At 53.3% G+C, this 21,874-nt stretch overlaps 4 protein-coding genes across 4 annotated transcripts; 2 read left to right on the forward strand and 2 right to left on the reverse strand.

The window, feature by feature from the left end:
• Positions 1-1,202: 1,202 nt before the first annotated feature.
• On the reverse strand, positions 1,203-1,649 carry LY79DRAFT_669164 (chromosome transmission fidelity protein 8; the record flags this gene model as incomplete). The annotated part of the gene is made up of 1 exon (XM_060563605.1): positions 1,203-1,649. One exon carries the CDS (start codon positions 1,647-1,649, stop codon positions 1,203-1,205), a length of 447 nt encoding a protein of 148 aa, XP_060414916.1.
• A 480-nt stretch (positions 1,650-2,129) lies between these two features.
• Positions 2,130-3,473, forward strand: LY79DRAFT_589687 (ribosomal protein S6e; the record flags this gene model as incomplete). Its single annotated transcript, XM_060561058.1, has 5 exons — positions 2,130-2,135; positions 2,281-2,367; positions 2,496-2,858; positions 3,146-3,313; positions 3,378-3,473. The coding sequence occupies 5 exons, from the start codon at positions 2,130-2,132 to the stop codon at positions 3,471-3,473; spliced, it is 720 nt and encodes a 239-aa protein (XP_060414917.1).
• Positions 3,474-5,150: 1,677 nt separating this feature from the next.
• Positions 5,151-6,678, forward strand: LY79DRAFT_513973 (ribose-phosphate diphosphokinase; the record flags this gene model as incomplete). The annotated part of the gene is made up of 8 exons (XM_060554549.1): positions 5,151-5,218; positions 5,377-5,406; positions 5,492-5,518; positions 5,606-5,736; positions 5,813-5,907; positions 5,979-6,304; positions 6,358-6,395; positions 6,452-6,678. The coding sequence occupies 8 exons, from the start codon at positions 5,151-5,153 to the stop codon at positions 6,676-6,678; spliced, it is 942 nt and encodes a 313-aa protein (XP_060414918.1).
• A 1,015-nt stretch (positions 6,679-7,693) lies between these two features.
• On the reverse strand, positions 7,694-20,255 carry LY79DRAFT_669167 (HECT-domain-containing protein; the record flags this gene model as incomplete). The annotated part of the gene is made up of 7 exons (XM_060563606.1): positions 7,694-7,788; positions 7,842-8,186; positions 8,242-12,156; positions 12,208-12,270; positions 12,324-12,866; positions 12,921-20,142; positions 20,208-20,255. The coding sequence occupies 7 exons, from the start codon at positions 20,253-20,255 to the stop codon at positions 7,694-7,696; spliced, it is 12,231 nt and encodes a 4,076-aa protein (XP_060414919.1).
• Between the last annotated feature and the right edge of the window lie 1,619 nt (positions 20,256-21,874).

Here is a 21,874-nt window from a genome sequence, read left to right on the forward strand (position 1 = left end):
AAGGAACTGTTCAATCAGGATGTCTGCGGATAAATTAGACTTGTAATCGGGGACACTTTAACCTAATAGCCTCTTCGGCTCTCCAAAGGCCCCCTCATAAGTTGGTGCGGAGATGTGGGGAATCCCTGAGCATCACACTACGGCTTGTTGATTTGAGTGGACAATCTCACGACGATTGTTTGTTGCCAAGACCTGCCAAGGCCGCCACCATTTTTTCGGTAGAAAGCTGAAGGCGTCGTATACAGCTTCCTCAGAAGACAATCGCTGACGAGTATCACCGGAAAGCAACTGCAAGGGAACCAAGCGGTCAGTTACGCCAATAATGCAAAAACCCTTGAATGAGAATGGCTCTCGGTGCCTGGGTTGTGGAATCCTGGCGTACGAGCGAGCTATGCTAGGATCCCAGCCTCTCCTCAGCCAAAGTATATCCCCAAACTGCGGGGCGAGGCCTGACCGCGGAATGACGCAAAAAAACTACAATAATCTGGTGGAAGAGGTCCAGATATGTGGCCCGTTGATGCGATCCAAGTCTGGGCCGCCCCGTAGGGTCGAAGCCTTGGCACGAAGTATGCAGCTATGCTCTGGATGTCTGATGAGTGAAGTGTCGGATATTTAGAAATGTATGCCTTCTTACAGACGAGGGAAAGCTAATATTCTTCTGAGCCGGATATCACTAGGCACCTTTCCAAGCAGGGCCTTTGCGTGCTGATGACGGTATCGATGCTTTCTTTGCCAATATTTCCTGTCCACGCCCCCAAATTGTAATGGAACAGATTGTTTAATGACCTGGGGAGAGTTGAGAATGAACAAGGTTGTTAGGCAATGCTTCGGAGGTTGTTTATCCGTAATGTACAGAAAGCATACTCTGCAATTTGTCAGAGAAGCAACCCTGAAAAGAGGATTTGAGTGTGTCGAGTTTGGTCGAGTGTTGTAACCTAGTGGTCAGTTAACTTGTACTGACGCTGCATGGATCGAGGTTCGTTGCCATGGTCCAGGGGGCGATAAACGAGTGCTAGTAGTGATCCTATAATAGATAGTCGCCAATGCTTAGTATTGCACTAACGTGGGTTTGGTATCATGGAATGTCGGCGCTCAAGATCCGTGTACCCTTGCGCCGATGGGGAGAACAGGTGCCTCTTGATTTTGGTGTTTGATCAGTGAACGCCTCGGCGTACCCGAGCCAGGATAGACGGCACGCTCTCCTACGAGACCTCCGTGCTAACTGGCTCAGGTCGGTTTCCGAACATAATTTTGTACTTGACGACCTCGGCGACTTCGAGCTCCTCCTCCTTCTCGCCATCCTTGCCGGAAGTTGTCTCTCCCCTCCGCCGAATGATAGCCATGGCCTTGGGGAGCTTCTTGACTTCGCCGTGAAGCCTCTGGTGCTGGCCAACGTAAAGGAAGACGCGTTTCATCCATGCCGTACTGCCGTCTAGGGTGTCTGGGTGATAGTCAGGGAAGACGACTTTCCCAATGGGAAACTCTGGCTCAGATTGGCTGTTGTCTTCGTTGAGAGTGACTGGGGGCAGGTTGATAGTTCCCTGCATCTCGAGCAGTGCAAGTCCGGAGGGTGTCGTGATGAGGGGAGGTAGTAGGCTGTCTGAGGCCGGGGGTGCTTTCCTGGGGGGATAAATATTGACAGATGCCATGACGTTTAACTGAGCCCGAATACGTAACGGGGAGCGCGTGGGAAGTGGAAAAGTAGCCTTGAAGCTTTGGAGGGTACATAGATAACCGGTGAGATGAACCACAAAAAGGTGGAACCCAGATGACAATCATAAATAGGTAGGTTCCTAAGGGTACAGATGGGACTGGAGCAGAGGTACGTATCCTAAGCCGTTGGCGGGAACAGCAAGGCACGTGAGCTGATGGGCTTCGGGCCCCAGCAACGAAAAAACAGCGAACGAAACGAGCCAGTCGGTGGTACATTTGGCCGACATCTTTTTAGACCAACGGGTTCTGATTGGCCAGGTATGGGTTTTTCGCACGCCAGTCCCAAGCAACCCTAGCCACACAAATCCATATCTCGAAATTTGGTGCTTTTTTCCCTCTCTTCCCTCCCACTGAATATTCCCACGCCCAACGCCCAGCCGCAGTCGACAACTCTTGCACCACCCAACGCCGGCAAGATGAAGGTATGAAATCATCTCCAACTATGAGCGCTGCGATGGAATTCGAAAAGCTTCACGTTTCACGTCAACGCGATTATTTGAATGCTGTCGCTGTCACTCGGTTGGAAAATTTCGGCGGGGGAATTTTTGAGGCTGACAATGTTCACAGTTGAACATCTCCTACCCTGCCAATGGCAGCCAGAAGCTCATCGACATTGAGGATGAGCGCAAGCTCCGTGTCTTCATGGAGAAGCGCGTACGTTCGCCCCAGCCCTGTTCGCCGGAGACGAGAGATGCACGAACAACGAGATCCTCGAACCGATGGCAACCTGATTTTCTTCTTCGATATCGAGGCACGAACAAGATACTGACAACTTGGGCTAGATGGGCGCTGAGGTCCCCGGTGACTCTGTCGGCGACGAGTTCAAGGGCTACATCTTCCGCATCACCGGCGGTAACGACAAGCAGGGTTTCCCGATGAAGCAGGGTGTCATGCACCCTACCCGTGTCCGTCTCCTCCTTTCCGAGGGCCACTCCTGCTACCGCCCCCGCCGCACCGGTGAGCGCAAGCGCAAGTCCGTCCGTGGCTGCATCGTCGGCATGGATCTCTCTGTCCTTGCCCTCTCCATCGTCAAGCAGGGCGAGAACGACATCCCCGGCCTCACCGACGTCGTCCACCCCAAGCGCCTCGGCCCCAAGCGCGCCACCAAGATCCGCAAGTTCTTCGGCCTCACCAAGGATGACGATGTATGTGTGCTCCCTGTTGCGATGCACCCCAACAGCCACTTCGTCATCGCCTACCTGGTGCTGCGACGTAGGAACACCGAGCAGATCAGGTAGAGTGTGAGAGAAGGGACCGTGTTTCCCCTCTTTGCCCTTTTTTCGTCAGACTCATCTGTTGAAGCCTTGATTCAAGTGCACCAGATGAGCCGTAACAAGGAAAGAGAGGGGTAATGCGTGCCAGGCTATACGTGAAGAACCGAAACATGAAGCGACCGAAGTGGCTAATACGGCAATCTTGCTGCAATCAATAGGTCCGCAAGTACGTCATTCGCCGCGAGGTCCAGCCCAAGGGCGAGGGCAAGAAGCCTTACACCAAGGCTCCTAAAATCCAGAGACTCGTCACCCCCCAGCGTCTCCAGCACAAGCGTCACCGCCTTGCCCTCAAGCGCCGCCAGGCCGAGAAGGTCAAGGACGAGGCCGTACGTCCCCTTCCCCCCTGCTAATTGAAAGCCCGAATTTCTTGATGCTAACTCCTTATATCAGAACGAATACGCCCAGATCCTTGCCAAGCGCGTCGCCGAGCGCAAGAGCGAGAAGGCCGAGCTCCGCAAGCGCCGTGCTTCTTCCATGCGCAAGTAAGCGTGTTAGCTCGCGGGCGTCTTTTGGGGTGGAAAATGAAAAAAGTGAAAGATTATTCCGGGTCTTCTGGTTTTCTTGCATTACGAGGCGTGGACGGGATTACAAGGGTGGAACTGGGTCAAAAACTCACCAGTCTTCAGTCATCACGAATGTAATAGGGCATTCGAAATGGAAATGCATCCTTGACACGCGAATACCACCAGCAATTTGTTTATGATGACCTTTTATTACTTAAAATCTATGAACCGACATGCAAGCTGCGTGGACGCCCCTTCTGTGATACAGTCCGTAAGTACTATCACATCCATATATATAGTCAAACACTTAAAACGACGCTTTCGACTTGCTTGCCCCGTTCTCTAGCCTGGGGGCTGAGAGGGTCTGGTCTTTCCTTCCGCCTCTCTGGCGGAGACATTGTCGTCAGTCCAGGCCCGACTGGACCCTGTAAATCTGTGGAGGGCACTAGGTATAGCATCTAGGGGTCATCTCCGAAACCTCTGCCTTAGATAGGGAGGTTTAGTTACAAGATTCCAAAGTACGGTATTTCTATCTAGAAACCTTATATTGTGCATCACGGTGCTTTTACTGTGCAAATATAACTGTATGGCCTTAATCTGTACCGATGCGACCCTCCTGGTTATCGCGTGGCTGGCAAATTGGTCACCCCGTCGTGAAGCTGTCACGACCTTCGCGGTAGGTTCATCAGAGTTATTATTACCATCCAGCGTGGCTCGCCCGCAAACCCGCCTGATCTCATTCAACAGTACTATCCTCGCCGCTAAGGTTATCGCCAACGTTCCAGCCCAAAGGCCGCGCGCTATGGTTGGGGTGAAGTCAGATTCGGCAGTTGCTGCGTCAAGACGTTGAGATGTGGCACATGTTAGAGGTGCTGCGTATTGGGGTTTTACGTACCGTGATATTATTATATATGTACTGGGTGAAATGCACTAGACCGCTTTATGGGGGTTTAGAGCGACTATCTCCATCAACAATTGCTGCAGGTCTAGTTGACCTGAGTGTCCGATTTTCATTGTCCTACACTAAGGCTTGCCTGGGGATTTCGAGGTATTTGATTCGTATACTCAACAAGTCACAGGGAGCTGTGTGACTGAATTCGATTCTTCGATATTTTCTGACCTACGCCGTTGCATACAGCAGTCTGAAGCTGTAGGATGCATGGCCTGGGCGATGGAAGCAGACACACGGAACCCATCCCATGTCTGAGGCGGTCTCCACATATTATTCATTTAACCTCTCAGCGATCGCGGAACGATGACGGTGCCAAAGTTTTTTTTTCCCTCCTTCCCTCCTGTTTCCGGTACCAGCCGCTGCAAGTACACGTGAATTCATGAGTGGACAAGGACGACTTTTTTCGCAGCAACCGCGATTATTCTATTCGTACACCTTGACAACTCATTTTGTCTTACTTCTCTCGGCTGAGCCACTTATCACACCAAACTACCGACAGATTCCCGACCGCGTTGTGTGTGACTGGCCGATAGCTATACCCCTCCATTGCGACCCCGCGCTATAATTCGATTCGCCCAAGCAACCCGACCGTACCTTACCTAGCCTGCCGTAGCAGCCCTTTATACTCGGCCGATCTCCCCTCCCCGAATACTTTCATTTCCTTCTTTTTTCCTTAGTCGTCATACAACGACCGTCCTCATGGGGGATATGACGAACGACATCAAGCTCCTCAAGGGCAGCAGCCATGGGGCATTGTCCGAGAAGGTCGCTCAGCGGTACGCTTAGCCACGAAGATGGACGGATTGCTTCTTCTGTCTCTTCTTCTGTCTCTTCTTCTGTCTTTTTTTATTATTTTTATCACCCTTTCTTTTCTCCCTTCGCTCCGGATGAATAGCAACGAATGGGCGCTGACGCGCGAATGCGCCGCTTGCAGACTGGGCATTCCCCTTGCGAAAACCATGAGGTAAGCTTGCTTCTCAAGATTCTGCACATTCTTCCGGTGCACCCACGCAAGGTTTCGATTGACTGACCGCTTTGCGCAATCCCAGCCTGAACTACTCGAACCAGGAAACCAGGTAAGCACAACCCACCCAGCTCAACAGGGCTCTGAAAGTTGAGTGCCCGTTATATTGACTTATCTACAGTGTCACTATTGGCGAGAGCGTCCGTGACGAGGATGTCTTTATCGTACAATCCAGCGAGCCTGGCAACATTAATGACGGCCTCATGGAGCTGCTCATCATGGTCCACGCTTGCAGAACTGCTTCTGCCCGTCGCATTACCGCCGTCATCCGTTGGTCACCCCGTCTCCCCGGACGAGTTATAAGGAATCGCTACATCGAGGAAGAGTGCTTGCTGACAGAATGCAGCTTGCTTCCCCTACGCTCGACAGGACAAGAAGGATAAGAGTCGTGCCCCGATCAGTGCAAAGCTCGTCGCGAACATGCTGCAGGTTTCCGGTTGCGTAAGTCTATTACACAAGGAAGGACGGAGAAATTTTAAAAGATGATAATCGACTGACAAGCGCGCGACCAGAACCACGTAATCACAATGGACCTCCACGCCTCACAGATTCAGGGTTTCTTCAACATCCCCGTCGACAACCTTTACGCTGAGCCGAGTGTTCTGCAGTGGATTCGATCCAACATGAACGTTGACGACTGCGTTATCGTCAGCCCCGATGCAGGCGGCGCCAAGCGTGCCACCGGTATTGCCGATCGCTTAGAGACCGGCTTCGCGCTGATCCACAAGGAGCGCCCGCGCCCTAACGTTGTCGGCCGCATGATTCTTGTCGGCGATGTTACGGACAAGATTGCCATTCTGGTAGACGACATGGCCGACACCTGTGGCACCCTCGCCAAGTTTGTACACACTGCGGTAAAGAGACAGGAAGCACTGCTAACAATTCGAACAGGGCCGCTGAGACTCTCGAGACTGGCGGTGCTCGTGAGGGTACGTTTTCACCTGTGATGTACGACCTCAGAAGCTCATGCTAACTTCATTTTTAGTGATCGCCATCGTCACTCACGGTGTGCTGAGCGGCAACGCAGTCGAGACGCTGAACAAGAGCTGTCTGTCTCGCGTCGTCGTCACCAACACGGTGCCTCTCGGAGACAAGATCGAGCGCTGCCCCAAGCTGCGCGTCATCGACATCAGCCAGGTCCTGGGTGAGGCTATCCGACGCACCCACAACGGTGAGAGTGTTAGCTACCTCTTCAACCACGTGCCGGTCTAGAGGATTGTTGCGTCAGTTTTGCGTCAGTTTCGGCCAAGGGTTGCATATGGCATGGCATGGGTCACTTATCTTTCATTTTCAGGGAGGCGTACTACGGTAAAATAAAAAACGGTATTCAAGGGTTTTCTACAAACAGGCAACACTGCTCCACATAAAAAGAGAATCTCATGTGGGTAAGAAGTTCAGTAATGCGGAACAAAATACCCTTCTCTATGGCTTGTCTTTGTGGGTTTTCTACATTATGTGGGGAGGGTATGGAGGAGAGGGTTGTGTATTGCTAGCCCACTCGGCATAAGGCTTTCTCCGAAGATTTACGAAGGTACTACGAGCACAAGGCGTTCTGGAACCGACTCTGGTACCAAGGTCGTCGGAAAACTGGCGTCTTGAATTACAGACGCGACAGATGTAGCGGAGATAGCTTCGCTTGCCAGCAGCAGCAATTATTACAACCTGATGATCAATTATGGAATTGACTCCTCGGAATCAATCGAAGTGGTTTATTGACAGGAATTGAGCGACCCCTGGGCCAACCCAATAACCATGGCCTGTGGATGAGACGGTGTGAACTACCTTAGTTCTAATATTTTTTCAAAAGATACTTGTCTTGTTCACTGATCCGCTGTTATTGGCATGCCGTCTAACAGGCTTCTTGTTAGGCACTCTACATACTGGGCTACTTGCAGGATAAACAACAGGTTGTGGCTCTAAGCGGCCTGCACTCCGCCAAGAACCGAACCAGTGTCATCTCGTGTTGAACTGCCCAAACACCCGAAAACAAAAGGGAAAGGGAAAAAAGAAGCTACAAACGAATTCAGACCTAGGCCTCTCCGGTCTGAACCGCAGCCGCAAAGACTGCCATATGTATACGTGGTCCGGCATCTGATAAAGATGCACTTCCACTCGAACATCACAAGTCATCCATCCACCCAATTGTCGTGTCCCGTGTCGCCTGCCCTCCGTAATGCAAATGCTGACAAACTGCAAAGCCATGTATCTATGTGTGCGCGCTCCCATCTTATGCAAAGCCGAAGTAGTCGCTTCCCGCTGTAATGGCCTTCATGAGCTGCTGCCGAAGCATCTCATAACTCTCGTACTCGGGGAGGTCAAGTTCTGCATCGATACGTTAGCTCGAGCGCCGCTGAGTGTACAAGAGGACAACTTACGGTTGAAGCATGTGTGCGAACTGGGAAGGCGCTCCTTGTTGCCATAGTCTCGATGAATGTTGAAGCGGTTGACGCCGTTCATACCCTCGAGCTCTTTGAATCCGTTCAGCGGCACCTTACTGGTTCCCGTGACGAACTGTAAAAGCTTGGCTCGCTCTTCCTTGTCAAACGAGCGGACCGCTCGCCAAAACCACTGGATCTGTGGTGATGACGGAGTGTAGTTGTGGTATTCTGTGTTGCTCTTCCAGTCGTCAACATCGATGTCGGGCAAGCCTGAGATCAGAAGCTCGAGCTCCTGCTCATTGAAGATGGAGATGAGATCTGCAGGGATGATATCATGGAATCCTGATATCATTGTTAGCAAAGCAACCCAGTTCCCATCATGACTATCTTGACTTACCCTTCAAGAAATGTTCCATCTGCTCCTTAACAGACGACAAAAGCTTGTGTTCCACAACCAAGCGCACGTAATCGTGCTTGTTCTCCTCGGTGACGGCAATGTCGCGGCCGTTGGGACACAGATCGACAGTCCGGGTGACGCCGAACTCGTCGTCCTCAACTGAAAAGGTTTCAGTGATGATGTCCGTGATGTCGTTGTCGAGCATCCAGACAAGAGACTTGTAGTAGTCCGGGTCGAAGGATTCCATGTCCTTGACGGAGACAGACTTGCCGAGGATGCGCTTGTAGACGGCCCGGCTGAAGTAGCAGTCAAGCACACGGCCCTCGTACAGGGCCTTGCCGATGATACGTCCAATGAACTTGAAGAACATGAGGTGCTCGTCGTTGATGCCGCTCAGCTTATTGGGGTGGAAAGTCGTACGGTCAGAGGAGACTGGGATGAACAGGGCGTAGTTGGCATCGAACATCTGTCTCGACAGAACCTGGAACCACTCGCGCGTCACGCCTCCAGCATCCACGCCCTCCTCATTGTGAAAGCGAATGTTCAGCTTGCCATACTTCATCTCGTCGCCAGTCTTGTAGTAAAGGTGCTTGAAGGAGTCGTGGAAGACATGCTCGCGCCGAACTGCGAGTTGTAAAGCCGGGAACGACGGTCGTTGGTTGTTGCTAGAACGGCTATGCACGCTGCGGTTGAAGTAGTTCCGCTTGTTGTCGAACTCGAGCACCTTAGGGTTCTTGACGAGAAGTGCAAAGGTTCCGGACATGAGCTTGGGGCTGTTGCGGACCAGCTCATTCAGGATTCGCCGATGTTCCTCGGTGAAGGTGAAAAAGAGACCTGCCATGCGGTTCTCTGGCGGTGGGCTTGACAGCAGCATCTCTTTGCTTGTTTGATTGACGGCTTGTGGATCATCGTTCATAGCGGTGTTCTTGCAGACAACCATAAGGGACTCGATCAGAGGCAACAGGATCGTGGCCACATTGACCATGCTCTCTCTCTCGCGGATCGCGCTGAGACAGCCACTCAGCTTCTCCCACATCATAGAAAAAGTTGAGTTGTGGTAGAGGGACGTGACGAGATCCTGCTTTTCGTTGACGTTCGTCTCCGCCTCATCGTCTGCCTTATCGTTCTTCTTTTTATTGTCGAACAAGTGATCCAGTGCGGTTAGAACGCGGAGCAGCTTGTTCTGCTCGGAAGCACCTGGTGAGAACTTGGCAAGCGCAACGCCTTGAATCTCGGTCCCAGAAGTAGCCTTCTCAATGTGAGGAAGAAGCTCATCAAGGTCTGCCACGATGTTCTCGCTCAGAACACGGGCTTGGCGAACAAGCTCCTGTCCGAACGTGGCCTTGGCACCGGGAATGGCGGACAGATTCTTGATGGCCGAGATGGTGTTTTGGAAAGTTTTGGAGCTGCACTCACGGGCAACGAAAATCTTGATAACAAGCGTGAGGTTGTGCGGCGGGATGACGGGAACCTGCATTTGTCGCGGTGCTTTTTGGCTCACATCTGGCTTATCGGCGTTCTTGGTGTGCTCAGATTGAGTGCCAGACTCAGCTCCGGGCGGCTTGGAATCCCCATTCTCAGTATTGGCACTAGTATCGGCAGTCGCAGTCTCGGAAACCTCGTGGCTTGGCGGCTGGCCAGCTGCAGTCAAAGCTTCGCCAGCCTCAGCAGCATTCTCTGCGGCTTTCTTCTTTGCTTCCCGAGCGGCCTTCTCCAAAGCCTCGCGGCGGCGTCGTTCCATGGTTGCCAGCGGTACAGTAATCTTGTTGAGCAGGTCGGCCAGGTACGCCATGACGACTGAGCTCTCCATTACCAAGTCTCGGTCAAGCAGAGTCAGCAGAGAGTTGATCGCGTACTTGTGGGCCTTGGAGTCCTTGGCCTTGCCCTTGCGACTGAGCGTGCGCTTGAGAGAAGACCCTACGACCTCATGTTCTGTTAGGAAAAGCATCGGAATGTGGGGGTTTTTCGTAGACAGATCCTGCAATAGGTCCAGGCACTGGTGAACCACCATCAGTGGCGATATTTCGGAGTTGGATTGTTGTTGTCCAGGGGTGCTCAGCGAAGTCAGAGTTCGCTTAAGATTCTGGGGGGTCTTCGGGTCCGCGTCCTTGTCCTTTGGTTTCTTGGCTTTGAGGGAGAGCTGGCTGAAACTGCGTTCAACAGCGTCCATGTCTGCGCTTCCTTCTTGCAGAATTAACAAGATGGTGCTGATGACCTCCAGTCGGTTTTGCCGGTTTTCACAGACATCGGCAAGGACGCTGAAAAGGTAGTTGCGGATGGAGCCGATCTGGGCGATGAACATAAGACGCAGAAGAGTGGCGACACCAGCCTTGTCCAGCATCTGAACCACAGTCCGTCGCTGGACCTTGTTCTCGGCGCTCTCTCCAGACTCGGCCGGCGGCGCACCGGGTCGCCGCGCAGCTACGGGCGGGCTTCTGCCTGTGACAGCAGGATGAACGCCGTGTTGCTGGGCGAGGAGGCGGGCTTGGGCAGCCATTTCGGGCGGCAAGTGATCCATTATGTCCTCTCCCTGGTCCATAAGTACCTGCTGGCGTAACTCAGGAGGGAAAGTCAACAGAATGCTTGCCGGGTCCATATCAACCGCAATTTGATCCTGGCCTGCGGTCACTACCTGGCGGCGCTGCTCATCCCGCTCCCGCCGACGCGCTTCTTGACGTTCTTGCTGAACGATCTCCAGTCGCAGGTCTTCGGGCAGGGCGTCTAGAAACTCTTGGAAAACCTCACCTTGCTCGCCGGTGGCAGATTCGTCTCGGGCCTGCGAGCGTCTTGTGCTAACGGTTTGCGCAATGACCTCTTCCCTGAACTCCTCGGGGAGAGCAGCAAGGTACTCAGGATCGATGCCAAGTTCGGTGACATCTACTTCCTCGCCTCGAATCGTTGTCAAAACACGGCTGCCATCATCTGCCGTTTCCTCCGCGGGGGGTGCTGAAGCTTCATGCGTTTCGACACCTTCCATGGCTTGAGGAGCGGCAGCCGCTTCTGACCAGTTTGTTTGGACAGACGCCACATCGCGCTCGCCTGTAGCGGCAGCAGCTTCGGCAGCCACACGCTCCTGCTCTTCGCGCTCTTCGGCTTCTTGCCTTTCGCGAAGAACCTTCTCCTCAGCTTCCTTTGCTGCCTTTTCTCGCCTTGCTTGTTCTTGCTGCTGCTCGAACTTCTTGCGCTCCTCTTCTCGGACCTTGCGCCGCTCTTCTTCTTCGGCCTTGAGCTTCTTCTCGAATTCCATGGCAGGGGGTACCAGCTTCGAGAGAATGATATTGACAAGCTTCTGGGCTTTCTCGACAAAGTGGGCACCACCAAATACCATTCGAGCCTCTTCCTGGTAACGTTCGAATGTTGTCTCGGGGGTAAAGGCAACGGCTTGTTGCGGCTCATGGTAAGTGGTCTCACGGCGATTATCCGTTCTGGAATCACGGGGCGCAACATGGTACTCCCTAACCTCGCCACGTCCATTTTGGGTGATAGACAGGTGAACTGCAGACTGACCATGGCGCATAACCGGCAGAGATGCAACCAAGTCGTTCAGAATGGCGATGGGGCTATTGGAAAGATGCTGTCCGCCCGGACCGAAAATATCGGGAGGTAGTCGCAGGCCAATCATACCGGAACCAGGGGCAGGGCGAGGGGACGCCTCGCGACCCTGGCCGTTCCGGCGCAAGAGAGGGTTGACGCCATCGTCGGCACTGTTCGGCGCGGCATTGGGTCTGTGTCGGGGGGAGAAATAGCTCCGGAAGTCGCCTAGGGGATCACGACCACCACCGACCATGAATCCTGGAGGAAAGGGGCTACGGTGTCCATGACGATGACGGTGAACCTGTTGAGGGCCGCCGAATGGCTCGACAACCAAGGTGTCCCATCCAAGGGCAGAAGGGAGGTTGGGGGGCGGGTGATCATCTAGATGAGGAGTTAGCCATTGCGGCGAGATTAATGGTGATTTTTGCTTACGAGGATAGTCCTCATCATAGATGAGCTCGTCTTCTTCCATGTCCTCATCATCATCCTCATCGTCTGCAAGCACAGTCAGCGCAACCCAAGAATGGAAGCGGTCTTCGTTCTCTTACCGTCTTCATCGCGGCCGTCGTCAATATAATGATCTCCAAGGTCGTCCATGTCTTCGCCTTCGTAGTCTTCGGGGTCCATAACCGCTCGGGCCAGGTTGTCAATAATGTCGCCCGGCTCCATGCCATGCATGTGAGCCTCCTCGAGCTCCTGGGCCTCAGCCTCGTAATCGACGTCTTCGTCATCGTCGTCCTCTTCTTCATCCGACTCACTCTCCCAGTCCGACGCGCCATCATCCTCAATGGGATTACCGTCTTCGTCAACGATCTCCTCCACGATATCGACATGGTCGTCCATGTCCTCCATATCGTCGGAATCCATCTCGTCATCTTCACTCAGCTCGTCATCTTCGTCCATGTCATCATCTTCATCCATGATGACCTCGACGACACCTGGATCTCCATGAAGACCCTCGATCTCGCCCATCTCACCAAGCTCTTCATCTTCGTCGCTGACGCCGCCTTCACCATCGTCAGACACGTCTTCGTCGCCATAGTCAAGTTCGTCGCCGTATTCGTCATCATACATCTCCTCGTCGTCATCTTCTATACATACATTAGGTACAGTTCAATATCAGTAGAGAACATTTGCGAACTTACCATCGTCCTCGTCAGACTCGTCATCACTCCCACGAGGCTCAAGCATTCCGAGAGTTGAGTTACGATAGAGATCCGGTGTCTCTTCTCGGTCATCATCCATGTCAGACATGGACGATGTTGAAATGATGTCGTCTTCCGCATTTTCGGGAAGCGATGTCGAGGGAATCACTTGTGAGCGGCTCAATTCCTTGGCAGTATCTGTTAAGACACGAAGAACCCTGAGGACGTATTTGATAGCACGCTTAACACCAGCGTGGCTCAGGTCAACTTCAGCAATCGACGAAGTCAGCTTGTCGAGGTAGCCCTTCTCGTACATCATCCTGCGCAACTGAGCGTACGACCGGCCTTGCGCAGAGTCGAGTGTGCGTTGAGATGTTGAATCCTTCTCCTTTTCTCCAATGATGTGGTTCATCAACTCAGCCAGGCACTGCATCTTGGGATAGCGGGTGTCTACAGGCTCTTCCGGAGTAGCCGCGCGCTCGTATGCTTTGAGAATGGTGTCCAAAACGAATTTGCGAACAAAAAGCAAATCGGGCTCATCATCGTATTCGAACCGATCTCGGTTCTTATCAATGACCCTTTCTCCAGTCTTGGCCACAAGCGCTCCAAGAACCTGCTGAGCCTGAGCGGAGGTTGCAGCTTTCTTCTTAGACAAGATGCTGTCTCCATTATCACTTAGATTGCCTTGACAGAGCAGATCGTGGATGAGGTAGTTCAGAACGTTTGACCGAGGCTTGACAGGCGTATTCGTTTGCATCGGTGCACTGCGCTTGAAGTTGATGAACTCGACCTTTGTCTGGTTGTAGCTTTGAAGGAGCTCGGCAAGGCAGTTGAGCAAGAAGCATCGGTAGATGAAGATGGGGTGATCCTCAGCCTTGAACACCGGTTTCGATGACTTCTTGTCCTTGTCCTTACCGTCGGCAGTATCCAGGGTCTCCGCTGCCCCATCCTTCGATACAGCTTCTGTGGCAGTGGCACCGGGCGACGCAGCGCTGTTGTGTTCCTTCGCCACTTGCAAAGGCTCCTTGTCGTCGACTTCCCGGTAATTGAGTAATTCGCAGAGGAGGAAGTGGATGATGCCGTGGGGATTTTCGACTACCGGTCGCTTCAATTCGGTCACCGGTTTCGGCGCATCTGCCATATCCTTGTCGCCTGTCTCCGTTGACTGCTTGACATCATGAATCGACAGATCCTCAGTCGCTTGTACGGCCGGTTCAACGTCCTTGTCGGCAGGATTAGCCTTAGCTTCAGACTCAGGTACCTTCAGTGCCAGCTGATTGGCACGGCTGCTGCCCTCACTACCTGGAGTCCAGCGAGACAGCTTGGTCATTTCGTTGGTGACCTCAACGAAAAGATCTGGGGATCGCAGAGCAAGAGGGGCCATGTTGCGCAAGTACGTGCTGAGATCCAGGTTCCTCTGGGTACGCTGAGGATTCTCAAACAAGTTGCGAATTTCAGCCCGCATGATTTGTTTGAGAGTCTCCTCGTCCTCTACGATATGTCTTAGGATAGCCATGATGCTCCCCGTCGTCTTGCTGTCTTTCAGGCGTGCCGCACCCGCACCAGCGAGCTGTTTGGCCATTACGAACAGACGTTGAAGGTTCTTCTTTTCTCCAACCTTCTGTGCAATGGATGGCTTCCGCGTCAGGATGAGAATGACGCGAAGGACCGAGGTTGCGAGAGTCTCTTCTTTGCCGAGCACAGGAAGCAAACGAAGGATGGCTTCGAGAAGCTCGTTTCGTTGGTCGTCCGACACGATTAGGTTGCGCTGAGGAAGCACGGGGGGGACAAACGCCTCGTTGTCGGTGGCTGGAGGCTTCCACTGGGCTTCAAGGGGCTGCTCGTCGTATGACAAGAGCAGCTCGACTATCAAGAGAATGTAAGGGATCCAGGGAGGCAACTCTTCGGTCGATGTTGGAGGAACCTTGAGGCTAAGAAATGAAATGTACTCGTCCACCTTTTCTCTCAGAGTATCGATGTTGCACTTGAAGAAACTCTTGTCTTGCATCAGAAGAGCCAGCAGGTGGGCATACGCAGCAATGCTGGTGCCATTGGATTTCGAGTCACTGTCATCGAAGGACAGAGATGTCAACGCGTTTGCTAGTGTCGCACCAACTTCGTCTCTGACTTCGTCATTTTGCTGGCGGAAAACCATGGCGCTGATGAGCTCAGAAATTTCAATGGCCGAGTGCGGGTGTGCCCGGACAACGTCAAGGGATCGATCGATGAGGTTCTCTCGCAGCTTTGACCGTTCGTTGTCCAGATTCTCTTTGCTTGTCGGTTGATTCTCAGCCTGGACCTGGTCTTCGGTAGTGGCCACTGGCGCAGAGGTATTGGCTCGAGATTGAGCTTCCGCAACCACGGCAGGGCTTTCATTGCCGCTGGCGCTCAGCTCAGCAGGCGGCCTATCGCCAAGATCACCAAGCACAGCATCTCCAAGGAAACGATCCAACTCTGGTGTGGCAAGCTCGGGTGCCACATCAACTGCCATCGCATCAGCGTCGGCGGGAGCTGCAGGTGCAGACGCTTCGGCTTGACCCGAAGAGCCAGATGCCTCAGGACGCTCAGCGGTGAAAGCATCTTCAGGAGGCACTGGGTTCCGTTGGCCAGCCTTGCCAGCCTTGTGGAGACGGCTGTACTCTGTCGCAGATGGCTGGTTGCCATTGGCCCTGAAGACAGCTTCACGGGCTAGCTCCAGGTCGGCGCCGTCATCTTCAAGCTGAGAAATCAAGATGTGGTGAGCCTGCCAATTGAATGGGACCGGCGATTTCTTGAAAAGCTCAACGGCGGGCTTGTCTCGAGGAGATGGTTCGTGGTCACCAGCGGAGATGATCTTAAGGATTTCAATGACCTTGGCCACAGTCTCAGGCCGTAGCTTTTCGATCAAAGCAGACTCCCAGGTCTCCCGGATGACCGGGAGAACAGCCATTCGCACATCCACAACAATCTGGTGAGAGATGGGGGCCTCTGGGCGTCTTTCGACTGAGCGAGGTAACAGCCCAAACTGAGCTGATGAGTCGGAAATGTTCTTGCCGTTGACGAGAGCCGCAAAAAAATCAAAGATCTTCCCGAGACCGAACGACGCAACCCTTGCACTGGCAGTCGTTCCAGCATCAGAATCTCCAGTCTCCTTACAGATTTCTGCCGAAAACCGTCGTACCATTGCCGTGAGAACAAAGAAGCCACCCTGCTCCAAGAAAGCTACCAGTACAGGCACAACGACCTGAACTGATGATCGGTCGGCGGATGATCGTGCGGAGTCCATTAACATCTCTGTCAATGTGTGGAGCATGATAATCCAGTAATGATACTCCTTGGCCGTAGGCTCAGCCAGCCCAACTGAAGGAGCTAGTTGTCCTAGGATCGTGCCGGACAGCTGCCTGGCAAGGTCAATATGCTTGGGACGGGAATAGGGATCCCGCTCGCGCCTCGGGAAAAGGGCTTTGCCGAGCTGCTGGAAGAAGGGAAACGTTGATGGCACCATCGAGTGAAGGAGAATACGAAGCGTCTCGTAATTGCGATACCGAGGGGTCGCTTGCTCCTGCTTGCTTGGGCCCTTGTGCTGCATGCCGGAGCCTGGAATCGAAACAGCACCAGAAGCAGTGCCTGAAGGCTCGGGAGGTGCCGTAATGCTGTCCACCTCGGGTTCGCCGGCCGTCTGGGTGCCAGCAGGTCCACCAAATGAGACCATAACGTCACTGCCGGGAGCCGGTCTCTTCGCCCACCAGTGTTGCGGCAGGACATTGTGCTCCGCGCCTTCCTCCGCCAATACAGCCTTCAGAAGAGGTCCCAATGACTTGACCAAGTCCAGATAGTAATCAAACACATTGATGGGATAGAGTTGAACTGAGTTGGAGCGCGGCGAGGACGTAAAGCACTCGTACAGAGTCTTGATCAACGACTGTGCGGTGAGAAGAGCCTTGACCATCTTGGTACCGTTGTAAATTCGTTCTTGTGTCTCCGCATCGAGATCCCGAACTTGGTCCACGGTCAACTTGTCGTCCGGAGCCAAGAATGGGCCAAAGTAAGGAGAGTCTTTTCTGTACTCGGCCAAGGGCTTGAGTGTTTCCACCGAAACCTGTGCGCGCTTGAGTAGTGAGGGCAGACCGAGGACTGGCGACTGCTCCACAAGCTGGGAAATGACCAGGTGCAATGTCCGAGACGCATGCGAATCGCAAAAGTCATGCGGAAGGCTGGGTAGTTCTGCGACGTCCAACAACAGTTCGATTCCTCCATGGTTAATGAAATAAGCCTTCAAAGTGTTGTTGTTGAAATAGGCAGAAAGAAAGCTGGACAAGGCATAGACGTAAGGCGTAATGTCATCGTAGGCCGTTGCAGAAGATGATGGATTTTCACCAGCCGAAGCTGTCTTTCGAGTTGATGCTTCAGCCGCGTCCGACATCTCGATGTCTGCATCACCACTGCTGTCTGTCATTTTGCCCTTGGGAGAGGGGGCAGCAAGCCGATCCTTCAGTGCCTCGTCCGCCGCGGCGGGCTTCTGTGCACCATCCCCCAAAAGAAGTTTTGCGCCCCAACCAGCAGTCTTGGCCTTGTAGATACCAAAAGACCTCACCCGAGCAACCATATCGATTACAGCATTCGAGATGGGACGTCTCAGATTGGGGTGATGCCGAGCAAGCTCGTCAAAGCTGGCTCCGACGTTACTGGCAAGATGGGGATCGGTTTCCATAGTGTTCACGTGAGCCGGGCTTTCAAAGATCTCTAGGAACGACTCGAGGGCACGCGAAGACGCCACCATTTTCATCCCAGCATTGTTCAAGCAGATGGAGTTGAGGACCTGCGGGACGACGTTAATGGCATCAGAGGTTGGCAGAATGCCTTGCGCCAACGGACGGGTTTCGTGGGACGCAGCCAACTCATTTTCGGGAGGCGGGTGGGGGCGAGTGTCAGCCTCGATCTGTATAGAGGCATCGGATAGGTCAGGGCTGCTCTCATCGTCGTTGTCATCACGACTGTCCTCATGATCTCCATTGTCTGCCGTTTGCACCTCTGTATTGTCTGTTGTATGTTCCTCCGATTCTTGTGGGGGCGGAAGGGCTGGTTGAGACGCAACCGGGTGACCGGTAATGGCTTCCAGGTAGGTGACGATCATGCCAGACTCGGAGATGGCGGCAAAGCTCGTGGGGTCGTTATTAATAAAGTCGCTCAACACCGTGACCGTGTTGGTCCACAAAACAGAACCGAAACGCTTCGTGTTCTGCATGACATCTCGGAGGCTGCTCAACAACTCTGATTTATCCACGAGGTTACGCAGGAGTCTATCGGTGTTGCCGCCGTAACTGTATGAGTTTGTCATCATGTGATGGACGAATTTGAGTACCCACTTCAGCGTCTGCTGCTGGTTATAAGGAATCTCATAGTCCACGACCTGACACATGTGTTCTGGTTTGTTTCCCTGGCCAGACTCAACCAGCTGCTTCGACTCGGCAACAGTCATAACGAGCAGATCAGAAATGGCATCAAGACCAGACCCACTGAAGAATGTCTGGAAGGCATTCTGGTAAGACCAGATCAGGCCATCAATGAAGGCCAAGATCATAGATTGATTGCGTTGAGCAACGTCGGACCTGATCTTGAGAATCTCCACTAGGATATCCATGAGTCCAGCCGTAACCATCTCTGCTCCTATTCTGGTGGACATTGCCAGATGAGTGGTCAAAGAGAAAAGGTTGGTGCGCCACTGATCGACCTCGGTGGTGTGAATGCCGCGGTCGGCTTCGTCCGTCTTCATGCCAGCTACTGCCTTGCGAATAACATATAAGAGAATGCCGTGGTTAACGTTCGCATTGAGAGCGGACAGAACATCCTGGTATCTCGCTGTGTAGTTGGAAATAACCTCAAGAAGCGCGAGGACAATGGCCTGAAGCCAGAGAGGCACCTGGATGGATCCATCAGCAGGAGGGTGGATGAGTTCGGCCAGCTGGTAAACCAGTTGGTAACGCCGGGTCTCGTCATTGTCATGACGCATGACCTTTTCCATGAAGGTAGACTCAGGGTGGATATACGCCAGATTCGTGATAGCGAGTAAGCGGACGGCAAGGGCTTGCTGCCGCGACTCCGCACCGCCCTGGAGCGCTTTGGCAACTCTCAAGCGGTTGAGAACCTCATATCTTGTCGAGGCTGGCATATCTGCCGGGCATCGCGAAAGGAGCTCGTAGATGGAGGTAGACGCCAGGGTTGATTGTGGCAGCTCAAAGACCCTCTGACTTGGGTTGGGTTGATCGTTGAAGTTACCCGGACTCCGAACACTCAAAGGCGAGGTATCCTCAGCTCCGGGCTGACGAGCCGAACGAGGAGTGTTGTGTTGAGACCCAGCTGTTGTGCTACGTCGCAGGGGGGTGGGCGTAGAGGGCATGCTGGACGCAACACGATCTGAAGCTGGAGGGGCAGGCTGGTCCTTTGCCGTCAAGGGCGCTGTATAAGTGATTTTGATATCACCCCAGCCGTTCCAGCGGGTGTTATCTGGTGTGAGGATAGCACCCAAGTCGTTGGCAATCATAACCGCTGCATTCTTCTGGCCGGATGCGTGCACTTTTTCTTTACTTTTGGTGCTAGAGACGGGTGTGGCGGCAGCAGCCGAGTCCGAGAGACTGATGATCGGGGTCTTGGAGAATGGTTGGGCAAGGTTTTGCACGCGGTCAAGGTCAATCTGATAGTGATTGCCCAGCAAGGCCGTGCTAACTGTTCGAGAAGCGCTGCCAATCCGCTTGACAGAAGCCTGGTACCGTTGTGCCAGCTCGGCACTAACTTGCAAAGTGGCAAGGAGGACCGACAGAACCGTGGTGTTGAGCAACTTGTTCAAAACCATACTGCTAGAATAGATGCTTCTGTTGCCGCAATGCTCCAGGAGCGTACGGGTGAAGTTCAGGACAGCCTCAACGAGCTGCCTGTCGCCATCTTCCTTGTAGCCCAGCTTGGACAAACTCTCGATATCCCACGTCTGGTCGCCGTACGATTCAACCTTGGCTACTCGATTAAGGAGAAGATCGCAGCCAAAGTCACGGTTCTGGGGGCCCTGATCGAGGTTATAAGTGGTGGAGAAGCAGTCCAGGATGTCGTCGAACCGGTTGAGGAGAGGAATCCAGTGGTACAAATCACCTCTCGGGAAAGGCCATCTCGTCGGGAACTTGGAGAGGTGGTCTGGAAGAAGAGGCAAGGGGGTCGAACAGGCCGACGAGACGAAATCCTTGAGCCATGGAGACTGCGGGGACTTGGTTAGCCGGGCTAGCCGCCGAAGGACGCAGGGCGTAGGCATAATTTACTTACCAAAGTCTCAGCATGCTTAGGCTGCATCTGCTTCGTTATCTTCCCCATCGTGGGCGAGCGCGGCAGGGCCGCTGGTTCATAAGTGCAGCCTTGCTAGCTAGCCGGGTCGGAAAGTGAGGGTCTTGATGGCGCAACGGAGATCTTGTTGGCGTTGGCGCAAACGGAACAGACGCGTCGCCGTAGAGGGCGCTGTCCTCGATTTCCGGTGGTATGCAGTAGAGTATGTAGGAGAGTGTGGAGGTAAAGGTTTCTGGCCTGGTCAAAAGCCAAAGGAGAGCGATGACAGGAAAGCTTGGTTCAGGAAGGTACAGATGTGCAAGGCCGGGTGCAGGACGCCCTTGCAGGCTACGGTACAGACAGCTTCGCCAAGCAGTTATGGTGGGTTCGACTGTTGTCGTCGTTGTTGTTGTCGTCGTCGTCGTCGTCAAGATGGTGCGCGTCGCTCGGGGAGGTGTTGATTTCCGTGCGAGCAGCAGGCGACAATATCAAGCCGTCGGTCGCAACGAGTGTCGGGGTGTTGGTGAGGTGGAAGGTGGGAGGCGGGATAGGATGTTGGAAGTGGTGAAAAAGAAGTTGCAGATGTCAAATCTGTAAGGAAAGGTAGGTGCGGTTACAGTGGGCCCTTTGCGTAATAGCAAGGTAGGTAGAGGTAGCTTCCTAGGAAAGTGCCCTCACTTTTTCGTGGAAAGTCAGCGTCGGGTGGTCTATAGCCTCGCGGGCGGTCAGTCAACGCGGAGGGACTAGGCGGGCAGTTTTCAGGCGGATCAGCTTTGCGCACTGTGCCGCAGCGCAAAATCTTACGCCCATTACAGTGCGGAATAAACTGTTAAATACAGTTACAGCGGTATGACGGGAGGATAGCGGGGAGACGAGTGCACGGTTCACCTCTCGCCGGACGGGATGTGGCGTGGTGTCAGGAAGCTGAAGGCTCGACGTGGAAACGACTTAGTAAAGTACGTACCACAAGGCAGAAGTCCATCCAGTCTTATCACCCACCTAGGGTAGGTACTCACAGTCTAACTACCGCGTAAGGAAGCCCCTGTGCCAATTGTCGCTAGATTTGTATTTCATGCTCCATGTCTTTATCCCCAACGTCAATGTCTGAATAGTGGTGGTGTAATTCTTTCAACCGCATAGGTAGGTGGTTGTATGTTGCTCAAAGCCCGCAAAACATTTTCTGCCAGCCGGTTTCTTGGTCCTGAACTTTGCTTGAAGATTACTAATAAATGACGCTGATCTTGTATTGAGGTCACTCCTCACTGATTGAGATTTCATGTCACCTCTTTTTACTGGACACCACACTACCTTGAACGGTATGTGACAGCATACGAAGTCGACTTCCAACCACATCAGACCTTGGGTCAGGCCGCAATCTCCACCGAAGCACGTCGCTGGCGGTGAAAATATCAACGTCAGCATGGAGTCGCCGCCCTTGTTGTGCAGCTCCAGTCAATACTCGCGTTCAAGCATCCAGAACAGCAGCCTTTGAGGCCTCCTGTCTGTTATGAAGGCACCGAGGAGTTGGCAATTGCCTGTAATGAGGAGGTCGTTATCGTGTTCAGAAGAAATATATTGCCGCCAGTGACCTAGGTAGCCAGGAACATCTTCACGACGAATCAACCACGTGGGAGGGCGGAAGCCATGGACAAGTCCGCTTTGCATCCCAT

Source organism: Colletotrichum navitas (assembly GCF_030913465.1).
Source record: "Colletotrichum navitas strain CBS 125086 chromosome Unknown LY79scaffold_24, whole genome shotgun sequence".
Classification (NCBI taxonomy): Eukaryota; Fungi; Ascomycota; class Sordariomycetes; order Glomerellales; family Glomerellaceae; genus Colletotrichum; species Colletotrichum navitas.